We start from the raw sequence: 14,049 nt of genomic DNA, 5'->3' as shown, positions 1-14,049 counted from the left end.
GAGCTGGAACATAATCCTGGTTGAAGTGGTACCATTGGGGAAATGGGCCACCTCTAGCCAACCAGTTAACCTATCGGCATAGGCCATGTACACTCGCAACAAAAAATATCGGTGTATACTGTAGTGTGAACAATTTGAGACCAGTGACGATAGGTATTGGGAAAGGCGAGTTGTTCCAGCCAGATGTTGGCAGCCCTGTAATCCTGCTGAGCTGCAGACCGAGCCCATTGGAGATGGTAGCAGCAGAATTGAATGGATCAGCATCACAAGCAGCTACTATGGCCTGGTCAAGTGAAACAAACCGTTAGAAATAAGGTCGGGAAGTGATAAATAGACGGTATGAAATATGGGGAGCTCCCTGTTAACAAAATGATTTGTGATACTTGTGAATATTGCCACATTAATTTATGCTACCAAATAAACCACTCAACCTGGTCGTCCTGAGGGGTGGTGCAGCGTGGACGGCCGCTCCGAGACCTGTCGTCTGTAGCACCAGTTCCGAGGTATCTCCGAATCCATTGTGCAGCGGTGTTCCTGTGGACACCAACCCACCAGCTAATATCTGTGACGCCGAACCCTTCGTTATGAAGGGCAATAATAGCTCTTCGTGTTCCCTCTGAGGTTTCCATGTCGTCTGGCATGTGTAGATCTCTACTGCTTCATATTGCCTCTGTTTTATACCCACGTTCACCGAGACCGAACCCTCGCTCATCATTCAGTCGACACAAAGCAACAATCCGAAAAGAGGAAGCAAACACACTGATTGTCAGCCAATGGCAACACCTAGTGGAGGGGGGTGGGGGAGGTTATGAGGATACACTTACCAACCTTCCCGACATATCACAGTGTATACGTATCGTTTCGGAAGTTGTCGATCTCACCCTGCACCGATACTTTTTGGTGCGAGTGTACATGTGCCCCTTAAGCTGAAACATGTCAACCACCGTTTGCTGGAAGGGGTAGTCCGAGGACGGTGTGAGAACCAGGGCTCTCCTTTTCTCTTTCCTCATGTAACCTTAACTCATGTTCGCGCTTTTCTCCTCCGTGGCTAACTCATGTTGCATCTCCAGCTTACGTAATTCTAAACTATTCCCAGTGTCTACACTAGCTGCAGTGTCAACTACATGTAACTGAAGGGCTTCTTCCAAAATAATTTCTTCCAGCACCAACTCTGTAAGCACAACATTTTGTATTCCTGACCCTTTAGAACGTTAATTTCATAATAGCTAGCAATGCTAATCCAGTCTGGTTTACGTAATTGATCAGGGCAAAGAGTCTCTAGTGAGTGATCATTAACGAATCTTTCCTGGGAAAACATGATGACTGACCAAATCAAATGACACGTCACTAGGTTACACACACAAAAAAATCACAGTAGCAAAACAACAGAACACTAGATTAATATCAGTCACAGTCATAAGACATTAAACCGCAATGTCATATAATGATAGCTTTTGTTTCCAACCTATAACTTGACAAATTACCCTTAGGCTCCCTGGTCAGGCCCGCGTTAGTTATGTTATGACCCTAGGGTAGATCATTACATAAACATGGGGCGCCGCTGGTAGAAGCGGTACAGCTCTTGCCTCGCAAGCGAGATGTCACGGGTTCGATTCCCGGGCCAGTGGAAAAGTTGTTTGGACATACTTCCGCGCCCCAATTGGTCCCTGTTCACCTAGCAGTAAAGGTCCCTGTTCACCTAGCAGTAAAGTAGGTACCTGTTGTAAATCGAAAGTTGCGAATTCGTATTCAGGGAAAGTTGTTGGAGCTTCCAATAACTTGATGACAAAAACGATTGACTCTTCAGGCTTCTACGCCCTTGACACTTCAGGCTTCTACATCCTTAACTCATGAGACATAAAGGCAAGCATGAACTTACCATGCTTACCTGTTGGGGCTATCTCTTCTCGCTTCACCTTACACAGGATGTAGGGGGGAGGATGCCAAAAAAATACATTATCACAAATTAATTAAGTTTTTCAAATATATCAGTTTATTAGTATATTCTTAATCCCAAGTTCTCCCAACAAAGGTCAAGTTAACAGGTCAAAACTGAAGGTTCCAAGTGTTCCCCGAAGAATGCAGTGATGGGTAGGGAAACACTGGGTAACACTGAAGTCCATTTATTCGGATAGGAGAAATACAAGTGGTGACTAGCGTGTGCCATGCACAGCCCACGAAGTCAGACTGAGACTGCCTTGCCATATGGCAGCCTCGGGGCAATGTTGTCACATAACACGTGCAGTGTTGCCACGTAATTATATACATAGATGCTACTCGGCACAGTAGCTTATATACAAGGTTGCTACTCGGCACAGTAGCTTAGATACATAACCTACAAAAACCTAAACAAGTCAATAAAAATATGAACATTTATTAACTTATTCCCACCACCACATATGTACAGTCACGTTCAAGATTCTTCGAACACTGCTGGAGACAGCTGGCAACTCAAGGCCGTTTGTTTACTATAGTACCTAGTAAAAATTATGAATGGATATAAAAAGTGATCGGTTACTTAGTTCCCCGTTGCTTAATTAATGGTTGGGCTTTGTTGTTTCGCATTATATTATGCCTCTCTGCTAGTATATACTGTTAATTTGATTTTAAAATGGATAAAACAATGACCAACCTATATATGAATTTATATTTAGATAAATAAACATAAGTAAAATCGGTAAGTATGTTAAAGAACATCATGCATCGGCACAGCTGTGTGCAGGCTGTTTATGAGGTTGCCTGTTTATCATTAATTTATACTAATATTGTCTTCAAACGCTTAATCTAACCGATGCTAAACAAAACTTCTTTCTAAAGACGCTGATTTCTTGCAACACAAACTGCTGTTTTCTTCCCTGTGTGTGTGTGTGCGCTTGTGGAGTGTGTGTGTGTGTGTGTGTGTCAGTCTGTGTCTGTATTTATGACGTTGTTCAATTGAAGGTGATGGTAATTAATCTTACGAACCATCCGTCTGATGGTGTGAATTAGTACTGTAGCATATGCCTAATACTTTTACAAGCCATTATCTAGCAATATCATTGTCATTCCAAGACTATGAATATTGTCAGCAGCAAATGGCATTTCTTTCGTTGAGTGACTCTTACCCCCCTCCCCTAAATCCTTGTTTCTGACTTGTGTCGATTACGTCACGTTTAGTCTGGTGTCTTTAAAAAAAAATATTCAATTTCTCCAAAAATGTGTATGGTGTATTATAGATTTGTATCTTATTTATTTATTTATTCGTTTATTTTTTATAAATGCATAATAAATATAAATATAACGCTGACGTTATTGGCGGGAAGGTGGGGGAGACAGAGGTGTTGTCAGTGCTGACTACCCTTCCACTCCCTCAATTGTAGAAGGGCCCTGCCAACATGGAATACCACACGCAGAAAATCACTGAACGTGGAAGAATAATCGGCATGAAAGAGGCTGGGTTTTCACCCACTGAAATTACACGAGAATTGGGTTTTTCTCGGTCAACTGTATATTATTGGATTAAGCGATGGGAAGAGGCCGTTTGTTTACTATACTACGTAGTAAAAATTATGAATGAATGTAAAAGTGATAGGTGATTGGTTACTTAGTTCCCCGTTGCTTAATTAATGGTTGGGCTTTGTTGTCTTGTATTATATTATACTTCTCTGCTGGTATATAATATTAATATGATTTTAAAATGGATAGAGCAATGAGCCAACCTATATGAAATCATATTTAGATAAATAAACATAAGTATTATCGGTAAGTATGTTAAAGAACATCATGCATCGGGCACAGCTGTGTGCAGGTTGTTTATGAGGTTGCCTGTTTATCATTAATTTATACTAATATTATCTTCAAACGTTTAATCAATTTCGATTAATTCATCCAATCGTAAGTAACCGATGCTAAACAGATTTCTTTCTAAAGACGCTGATTTCATGCAACGCAAGCTGCTATTTTAATTCGCGGTGAGATTAAGCAGAATCATTGGGTCGCTGCTACCTCTAGTAAGTGTGTGTGTGTGTGTGAGTGCCTTAGCCTGTGTGTGTGTGTCAATGCTTGTCTGTGAAAACAGTTGTATAAATGAAACAGTATTTTTTATTTTATTTAATGAAATAATTTATTTTACATTTCCTGTAAGGCACTGGAAAGAGAAATACTAGTTAAAATAAAAAATAAATAAGATCAACAAGTTTGGATATCCTTAAAGGCATTCTATTACCGCCCCAAAGAAAGTTTTATTATATTTTTCTGTGATTTAAAAGGGCTGAGTGGGTGTATAAAATTCGTTATTCATAGCAAAATGCAGTGTACATAGAGACAGCACATAAATACCGACAAACACCGAAGCGTTGGGCGGCAGGGAAGGAGGGGGAGGGTAATTTGATCCTCGCTAGCACAGAAGTGCTGTCACTGATTATCAGGAGGTTCCGGCGTTCAGTGCGAGCATAGGTCGCCCCCTCATGAATGCCCGCGAGGATGGCTATGCTTTCAGTGTCAGTGGAGGAGGCCCAGTCGTGGACCCTGATTTTCTTGCGGGCCTGGCGCTCAGGAATCCAAACAGCTGCCCCAGCGCAGCCCAGCGTGGTGACAGACCCATCACAGTAGACGAGGATAGGAGGAAGGGAGGTCGTAAGAGAAGAGGCGACATCATCAATCTGCTCAAGGCAGTTAAGTTTGAGCATATACCGCAATTGGGTGGATTTACGACCAGGGAAGGTGTGGACGACAACATCAACACATGGGAGGTCCACGGCGGTAGAGGTGGATGAGTGTACTCGGGACGGAGAGAGGTCGAGGGGGTGTAGAGGTGTTAACGCAGAATGTCAGCAGCAGTGTGGACGGGCCAGTGTTGAGAGAGGGAGGGAGTGGTAATGGGGGCAAGCCGGCGCAGGAGGGAGTCAAGATGTGAGTTCAGTGAGCGAGACAGGGGAGTCGGTTTCTCACTGCGAAGGAGTTTAACACCTAGGATGGCATTGGGAGCAGTAATTCGATCGCAGACTGGAAGCAGGATCAGTTCACGCTGCATGACTTCTATGTTGGTGGTCATAGGGCAGCCGAGGATGAGTCTCATCGCTCTGTTTTGGATCTTCTCTATGCTTTGTTTCTCGCGTTGGGAAGCACTACAAGGACAGGAGAGGCATAATCTATGACAGCTCTGACGATGGCAATGTACATGAGGCGTAGGACCCTGACAGAGGCTCCTTTGAGGCCGTGGATAAGGGACTGGAGGGGCCTCGTTCGTTGCCGGCACTGGGAGATGACGTGGGCGGCGACAGCAGAGGTGGTGGCGCTGGTAGTGGCTCGCACGGGTAGACCAAGGTACCTGTAGGTGCGTACTTGATCGATGTCTTGTCCTTGCAGAGTCAGCGGGGCCTGACGCCGGAAGTGTGAGATGAACTTGGTTTTAGTGTGCGAGATGACTAGCCCGAGTGTTTGACAGGTCCGGGCGAACGTGGAGAGTATAGGTTGTTCATGTTGCACTGTAGTAATTTGGAGGAGGATATCATTTGCGTAGCTTATGATGTGACCGTCTAGGGCGCACTCAGCAAAGATGTCGTTGAGGCGGCAGATGGAGTTCATGAGTACATTAAAGAGTGTAGGGCTGAGTACACCTCCCTGAGGCGTGCCAAGATCAAGGTCCCTGCTCGTAGAGTAGTGGCCCTGAAACCGGACACGGGCCTGTCGACGGGAGAGGTAGTCAGCAATCCACGTGAGGAGTTTGCCCTTCACATCCATGTGAGTGAGACCCTCAAGGATCACTTCACTATTGGCTTTATCAAAAGCACCCTTGAAGTCGACGAAGAGGGAGGTTTTAGCTGAGGTGTTCGCCATGTAGTGAGCGATGCAGTGAGCAGTACTCTTTCCGGGGCGGAAACCATAGAGGTCAGGGTGCAGGTGGGCTTCAATTTTCCAGTGGAGGCGGTGGCGTATCATGCGCTCCATCATCTTTGAGAAGCAGGAGATGAGGGAGATTGGACGATATTCATCTTGTCTGCCTGGTTTAGGGACTGGGATGGTGGTGGCAGTCTTCCATAAGTGAGGCAGCTGACCAGTATCATAAGAGAGGTTAAATAGACAGAGGAGGGGGTTACCAGGGGTGGCAATAAGGGCATTTAGCACTTCATATGTGACGCCGTCATCGCCAGGGGCGGTGGACCGGCCGCGCTTAACAGCATTTAGTAGTTCACACTGTGTGAAAGGCACGTCAGTGTCTGCAGATAGGTCTTGGTACTCGGAGATGCGCTGTCGGCGTTGTGGTTGCAGTGCGAGGGTGAGGTCTCGTACAGCGGGTGGTAGTGCATCAATGGAGGCGGCCTCCTGCCACGTCTGGGAGAGCGCCTCGGCTCGGGCAGCTGGTCTGGGGTGGAGCGCGGGTCTGGCGTTGATGCCCCGGGCACGGTTAATGGTGCGCCATATATCACCTATAGAAGTAGACTGGTCAATAGAAGAAGCAAAGTCAAACCACTGCTTCTCTCGTGCGAGAGTGATGGCAGATTGGAGCTCTTTATTTGTGCGCATCAGGAAGCGTAGAGCATCAGGGGAGCTGGGAGATTTCTTCCACTGGTCGACTGCTAGTCGGTGCCATACTCGGATAGACTTAACATAAGGGTCGCGGTTAACATTCCAATGACTCCTGGGCTGGCGGTTAGGGCGGCGGTGTTTTGGGGCAGGGCGGAGGAGGGTAGTGCATTGTTTGGACAGATCAAGGTAGAGTTGGTCTGCGGTGGTGACAGTGTAATCCTGAAACCATTCAGCAATGGTAGTGATGAAGGCAGGTATGTTGGCAGGGGGTAGCCTGAGCCTAGGGCCCTTGGGTGGAACGGGTATTCTCACATACTGGAGGGTAGTGTGGATAGGGAAATGGTTACTGTGGGGGGAGTGGAGGATGCGGGTGGAGTGTGGGCGGTGAGGGTCAGAGTAGAGGGCGATGTAGTCAAGTTTCTCTCCCCCGATGTGGGTGGGTGATGGAGGGCAGAGAAGACGTACAGGGTCATCAGTGGTTTGTAGGTAGGAGAGCCAGGAATTACCCCGGGAGTTTGAGTGGGGCCCCTGGGAGCCGAGACTGGGGTCCCCCACAAGGAGGGTGGGGGTGGAGGTGATATGGTGTGGTGGGACAGGTACAGTAGGGGTGGAGGTAGGCACATAGACATTGACAATATTGAGGGACATACCTTTTAGTGTGATTGTGATGGCGTGTGCGTCGGTGTCGTCATCAAGGGGGACGTCGAGAGGTTGATAGGGGACATCCTTCTTGACGTAGATCCGCAGTCCACGTACATGACCTCGTGGTAGTCCATCGATGCGAAGAACAGGGGTGGATGGGCTCTCAACACATGTGTAGCCACTGAGCACATGGGTACCAGCAGCACACCGCGTTTCTTGGAGGCACAACACGTCGATATTTTCAGTATAGGTGTAAGTTTTGAGGGCACCAAACTTGTTTTGTAAGCCGTTTATGTTCCAGGTGAGTACTTGCAGTCCTGTAGCGTTGCTATCCATTGTGGTGTATTAGACTGATTTCAGGCTGGCCGGTTGGGTACATGTGTACCCCTGACGTGGACGGATGGGCCTTAGGTGCAGGCATGTCGGCGGAGCTTGGGTGACCGGGAGTGGAGTCGTCAGGTCCGGAAGGGAGCCCTGGTGGAGACAGCACAGGAGCGGGCGTGGCGTGCGGTGGGTAGACGGGTTGAGCCACCACGTGACGTGAGGATAAGGCAGGGCTTGGCGCGGGGGTAGCAGGACGCACAGGCAGTGAGCAGGGGGGGCTACCAGCTTGTGTCAAACCAAAAGAGGGAAGTGACAGGGTGGCAGCCTCGGGCAAGAGTTGGTTGTGTAGGTCGGAGATGGCGGTACAGAGTGTAGAGAAGAGTTACTCAACATGCCTGGCAAATTCTTGGAAGAGGGATATGATCTGTGTCATGTCACTGGGGTTATGGGGGGGCACTGGTGGGAGCGCGAGGCTTGACAGCGTGGGGGTGAGGGGGGTTGTGGGGGGGGGCACTGGTGGGAGCTAAGTTGTTCTATTTGATGTTTTCTTGGGGCATATTGTATTATGTTAGGGTGGGGGGGTCCTTCCAGGTCCTTGTGGCACTGGAGGGATGATCCCAATCTTTTTCGTTTCTAGTTTTTATTGTGGGTGTTTGTGATCTTTTGAGGTCTTTGTTTGTTTGTGGGGTCCCTCCAGGTCCTTGTGTGACTGGAGAGTTGTTCCCATCTTTTGGTTCTTTTTTAATTGTGTATATAGAGGCTCTGGTTCTTCATTATCATTTTTCCTGCTTCTAGGCCACCATCTGTGCGATGTGTTGTTGTTTTCCTTATTTAGTTGGTTTAGTATGGGATCCTGTTCTTGATGGATTTTTCCCATATTGCATTTGCTTGGGTGTGTATTCTGGTGTTGAGTGGGTCTATGCTGTGTTCTGTGTGTATGTCTTGTATTGTTTGTGTGCATGGTGGTCTGTGTTTTGCCGCCCTTCTGGGGGCTATATTTTGCACTGCTTGAAATTTAAGTTTGTTTGTTCTTGCGATTGTGTTCAGATGTATCGGAGGGTATTCTAAGTGTGGTCTGACAGTGCTTTATATAGGTGTAGCTGTGTGTTAGTGTTTAATTGGCGGAATCTTCTGAGCTTTGTAAGTTGTGATTTTGCAATTGCTATTCTTTCATTGATGTGGGGGATTATTCCGTTTCTGGTTATCTTAGTCCTAATATTTTTCCGTTGGCCGCATATGGTATTTGTTGGTTATTGACAATAATAGGGTAGGGATTTGTTTTTGCGATGTGAATTATTTTGAGTTTTTGGACATTGGCTTTTATCTTCCATTTCCGTTCATAGTTATTTACTATCTCTATTTCTCTGCTTGTTCTGATGGCCATCATTTGTTTGGATTCCTGAGTACCTGACTATCTGTGTTACATCATCTGCGTATGCTATATATTCTGATTGCCGTGATTGTGGCATGTCTGCTGTGTATAAAGTGTATAATGTCGGCGATATAGTACTGCCTTGGGGAACTCCACTGTGAAGGTTGAAAGTTTGCCCTAGATGGTTGCCGATGATTAATTTGGCCTTTTTATTGTTTAAAAAATTGCATAGTAGTGTTGTGATATTGGGAGGCATGTCCAGTTTGATTACTTTCAACTTCAGTCCTTCATGCCAGACTTTATCAAATGCTTTTGATACATCTCTTAGAATTATATTACATTGGTCTCTGTTGCTTGCAGCATTTGCGATTGATTCGTATATTAGTGCTATTGCTGTGTTGGTTCCTCGATTTTTCCGAAAGCCGTGCTGTCTTGGGTTATATTTGTTTTTCTTGGTCTAGAATTCTAGATAATTTCTGAGTCTGTGGTTGACTATTTTTTCCAATATTTTACCGGGTGTTTCCAGTAGTGAGATAGGTCTGTAGTTCTCTGCTTGGGTATGGTTCTTTCCTGCTTTCGGGATGAATCTGATTTTGGCTATTTTAAATTTGGTAGGGAAGAAGCCAGTTGCAAGTGAGGCATTATATATATTTTTAAGCTGTTCGATCATTGACTCAGGAATGTTTTGTAGTACGATTTTAATAATTTGGCTTATGCCAGGTGTTTTGTTCTTAAAGCTTGCTATTGTTTTGTTTTTTCAATATCATTTTGGGTTTATGGAACAATTATTGGGTTATTATTATTTAATGAATTAAGGTTGATTTTCCTGGTAGGTTTCCATTTCTCTGTGTTCTGGCTCAACTATGTTCTAGTTGCCTGTTCTGTTTCTTGGCAGAAGCTTCTATTGTCTTCGTCGTTGATTCTGAATATGTCTTTCCAGTATTCTCTAAATATTGGTTCTTTATCGTGTGGTTCTGTTGCCTTTCTTCCGTTTTTGTCCTTTATGTAGCTAATTTCTTCCGAGTTAGTTCCCAATAGGTTTTTTATTTTTTTCCAGAATGCTTTTGGGTTTCTGTAGTCTGTTTGTGTGTCATTTATCAGTTTGTTCCATTTTTCATTGTGTTTGTCCCTGCTACATACATACATACATAGAAGCTAGTGACAGGGGGGAAAGAGGTTCAGGGGAAGGATAAAGGGAGGATAGAAGTGAATTTTAGAAGGAGAGGATAGGTGCAGTGGCTAAACACCGCTTGCGTGAGGGGGTAGGCAATGTGCCCGGATGGTGTAACAATCATAATCAGGACGAGGCAGAGGGAGGGCGGGAGCAGGTCCGGGCAGGCAAAGGGCCAACACGGGTGCTCTGGTTGTCGTCTTAGCTTGGGCAGTTGTAGGGTTTCGTGGATAAGCTAGTCTTCTATGCTGCTTGAAGACTGGGAGCATGATCAGTTTCTCCTCCATCCTGTGTGAGTGCGAAACTCCGGGGGACACCATTTGTAGGGTTTCGTGGTATTAAGTGGTTTAGCACTCAGGATGGATGGAAACTCTAAGGTGGTTTTCTTATATAATATAAGTTATATGATAGACAGTCTGGTGCTGGAGGTGCCGTGTGGTGAGGAGCTGCTCAGTAGAGACGTTCGGTGAGTAGCGTGTTGAAGGAGGTAGATGTGCAGGAGCTTCGCTAGAGAAGATGTTGCCTGTTGCTGGCCTCCTGGTTGAATGAAAGCTGGACAGCGAGGAGCTTGCTGGAGGAGGTGTTGCGTGTTCAGGAACCGAGAGCAGAATGAGAGAGCTGGTTGGTGAGGACGCTCAGAGAAGGACAGCTGGTGGGTTGCCATGCTCGCTGGCGGGAGCGAGGACCGCCAGGCAGCGGCGGAGGAGGAGGTGTTGCTTGTTCAGGAAGAGAGGCCAGAATGAATCTCAATGGAGAGACAGAGCTTATATACCCAGCAGCCATGAGTCAGCCTTGAGCCACTTTGGGAAAACCCGAGAAAGTCGCCGGTCTTTGGCTCTGTTGCTAGGATACTGCGGCATCTGGTGACGCCCCCCGCTTGGGCCGCTAGTTTGGTTGCTAGGGAAGATGGTAGCAGCTGGTGGCTGCGGCTACGCAGTTGTAGGCAGTTGTAGGGGAGACGTCCACTACACAGTGTTGGCAAAGCGGAGGAAGAACCGCCCCGCCACGGCTGTGGCGCAGGCCGAGAAGCGCAGGTGGACGGACGCACAGGCACACATGGTCAAAGTAACAGGGAGGGTGAAAATGGAAATGTAGCTAGTCGTAGGGTTGTTTGGAGAAAGATGAAGGTAAAGTCTTTGAGCTATGTCAAAGAGGAACGGAGCGAGTTGGAGGAAGGGTTTTTCAATCTTTGAGCTTGAAATGTCAGAGTATTCGTAGTAAGGAAGGATGAGCGTATCATAGGAGAGTTTTTAGTAATAGCAGGAGACAGATTTGAGCTTTTTTGTCAAATTATGAACGGAGATTTGAATGAGATATGGGTTGGTTGGTTTCAATTTTGAGTGAGGTCGATTTTATTGAGATTGGATGTCACAGAGTTTTGGTATGTTTGATTTGGTTCTGGAGAGTTGTAGTATTTATGTAAGGCTTTGTCTGGGGAGAGTGGGGGGTTGTGTTTGGAGATTGGTTGTGGGGAGGGGAGTTTGTATTGGGGATTGGTTGGGGGTGGAGGTGGTATGTTGATTTGTGCTGAATTAGGATTGCTTAAAGGGGGTTGTTGTGTGAGTGTGTGTGTGTGTGTGTCAATATAGTAAGGGGTGAGGAGGAAGTGGAGGATAATTATTAGTTAGGTCTGGGGGGAGAGGGGGCTTTGGAGGTAATTAGGTTGATTTATAGTATGGTAGGATTTCTTGGGGTGATATGATTTGTGTGGTTAATGAATAGTTGTATTGAGTTTTTTTTTTTTTTTTTTTTTTTATAGAGGGGGGGTCGAAGGGGGTTGTTGGATAGGTCGGGTATATTAAGTTTTTGTTTTGGGAGGATTGTAGGTTTTGTTAGTGGTTGACAGAGTTGGGTTATTATTGCTTTCTTTCTTTTTCCTTTTGGCTTGTAAAGGTCTTCTGCAATTTGTGTGGAGAGCTTTTGCAGGTATTGTGCATTCCTGGTCCCATTCTTTGAGGGGTTCTTGCTTCAGTTCAAGTTTAGAAGTTTAGAAGCTCCAACAACTTTCCCTGAATACGAATTCGCAACCTTTCGATTTACAACAGGTACCTACTTTACTGCTAGGTGAACAGGGACCAAGGGGGCTAGGAAGAGTGTCCAAACAACTTCCGCTTGCCCGGGAATCGAACCCGTGACACCTTACTTGCGAGGCAAGAGCGGTACCGCTTCTACCACAAGCACCCCTTGTTCTTGCTTATGACAGAGGGGTATTTATACAATCCTGCCTACTCAAGGATGCAGGCTGCGGGATGAGAGGCACCTCTGATTGGCTGATGGCGAGGATGGCAGCTGGCCAATCAGCGAGCGAGGATGGCGCGAGTAGGCAGATCATTTGTAGGGAGAATTAGCCCCTGCAGTCTGGTATTAAGCAAACTAGCTTTTGGGGAGCTTAATTTAGCATTTTGAATTTATGTACTGTGCTTGTACTTTCTATTTGAGATTATCAAAAAGCAGGATAATTACATATACCCGTATAAAATTATATGATTAGGGTAAGTAGTATTCATTATTAATTCTACAATAATCACTTTACCCAAACTGTGTACCCAAATCTGATCCCGCTTTTAATAAGACAGCCTGGCTGCTTTCCGAGTTACCAAATTATCAGTTATAAGTGGTGGATTTTGGTGGTACAGTCTCCTTATTTGATGAACATAATGTATTCTTGAACTCATTCACTACAGGAGGTGGAGGAAGAGCCAGTAGTGAGACGGGAAGAGCCAGTGGCGAGACAGGAAGAGGCAGTAGGGCGGGCAAAGTCCACCTTTCAAGAGTTGTCAACGAGCCAAGCAAAGTCCACTTCTCAGACCAAGAAAGCTGTTTCAGATTTTCTAACTGTACTGCAGGTCAGGCAAAAAATTTATATTATAGTATATATTTGTAATTACATATTATAAACACCTTCTGAAATATTTGTCTTAAATAAAATCAAGGACAAATTCTAATCTCTGAGATCGATGTTCAGGATTTCATGTCTCATATAACCAGAATTACATTGTGTAAATACATAACAAGACATCAATGAATGTCACTTAGATAACATCACACACAATGAAATCCCAGATATAAGTTATTCTCATCCATATCTTCATTACTTTAATAATCCTGCACTGGTCCTTATCCCTATCTTCCAGGGCCTATCAGTTCCAGATGAGACAGCGGAAGGCAGTGACAATGTAGCAGCTCTGGTATTCCCACTCACCATCCCAGTCCCTCCTTCAACCCAAGCTATCCAGAAGAACTTGAACCAACTGGCAACAGATTACTTCCTCCCTACAAATGAATATCTTCCACCCACAAATGAGTACCTACCACCCATAAATGAGTACCTTCCACCCACAAATGAGTACCTACCACCCATAAATGAGTACCTTCCACCGTCTAACGAATATCTCCCACCCTTATTCTAAAAATCTGTTTATGGTTGCATGATTGAATGAAAAAGATCAAATGAAACAAGAGAAAAGGTTCAAAATACATGTAAACAACATAAACTTTGAGCTACATAGTCAATAATTCTATGTAGTTTTGAAAGTACAGTGTAGTGGATTCCTCCCTTACAAACGCTGTTTGTCGCTGAGTAGCCGACCCCGCGAATTCCCCAGTGTATGCCTCGTGGTCCAGGTCAACCAGCGCCGACTTACATGACGGAGGTCAACTATTAAGCCACGCCTACCTCCGCTATATAAGACCTGACCTCGTGGTGACCTAGCTCTTTCTACCTACACCAACCAGCAAGCAACACCTCCTCCTCCTCCTCCTCCTCCTCCTCCTCCTGCCTGGCGGTCCTCGCTCCCGGCGGCGACCATGGCGACCCACAAGCTGGTCCTCCTCTGAGCACCCTCACCAACCAGCTCTCTCTACATCACGCTTGTAACCACCTGCCACTTCCCAGCACCAAGCTGCACTGTACATCCAATACAATATGTATACAGAGAGCACATTGTGAGTTTCCTTTCTCCATCCCAATCTGAGTGTGAACCAAAGAACCCGTACCCCACAAATGGTGACCCCCAGAGATTCGCACTCACAC

The 14,049-nt window shown here is 45.8% G+C and overlaps 1 protein-coding gene across 1 annotated transcript in view; it reads left to right on the top strand.

The window, feature by feature from the left end:
- Window positions 1–13,660, top strand: part of LOC121869539 — a 58,756-nt gene extending 45,096 nt beyond the window's left edge. Inside the window, exons 6-7 of the mRNA XM_042370920.1 lie at window positions 12,701–12,862; window positions 13,151–13,660. Coding sequence (XP_042226854.1) covers window positions 12,701–12,862; window positions 13,151–13,426 — 438 coding nt within the window. The 3' untranslated portion in view covers window positions 13,427–13,660. The remainder of the gene's footprint in view (window positions 1–12,700; window positions 12,863–13,150) is intronic.
- Window positions 13,661–14,049: the final 389 nt, after the last annotated feature.

Source organism: Homarus americanus, unplaced genomic scaffold, assembly GCF_018991925.1.
Source record: "Homarus americanus isolate GMGI-L3 unplaced genomic scaffold, GMGI_Hamer_2.0 scaffold32583, whole genome shotgun sequence".
Lineage (NCBI taxonomy): Eukaryota > Metazoa > Arthropoda > Malacostraca > Decapoda > Nephropidae > Homarus > Homarus americanus.
Note: the sequence above shows the minus strand (reverse complement) of the source record. Positions and strands in the feature narration are given on the sequence as shown.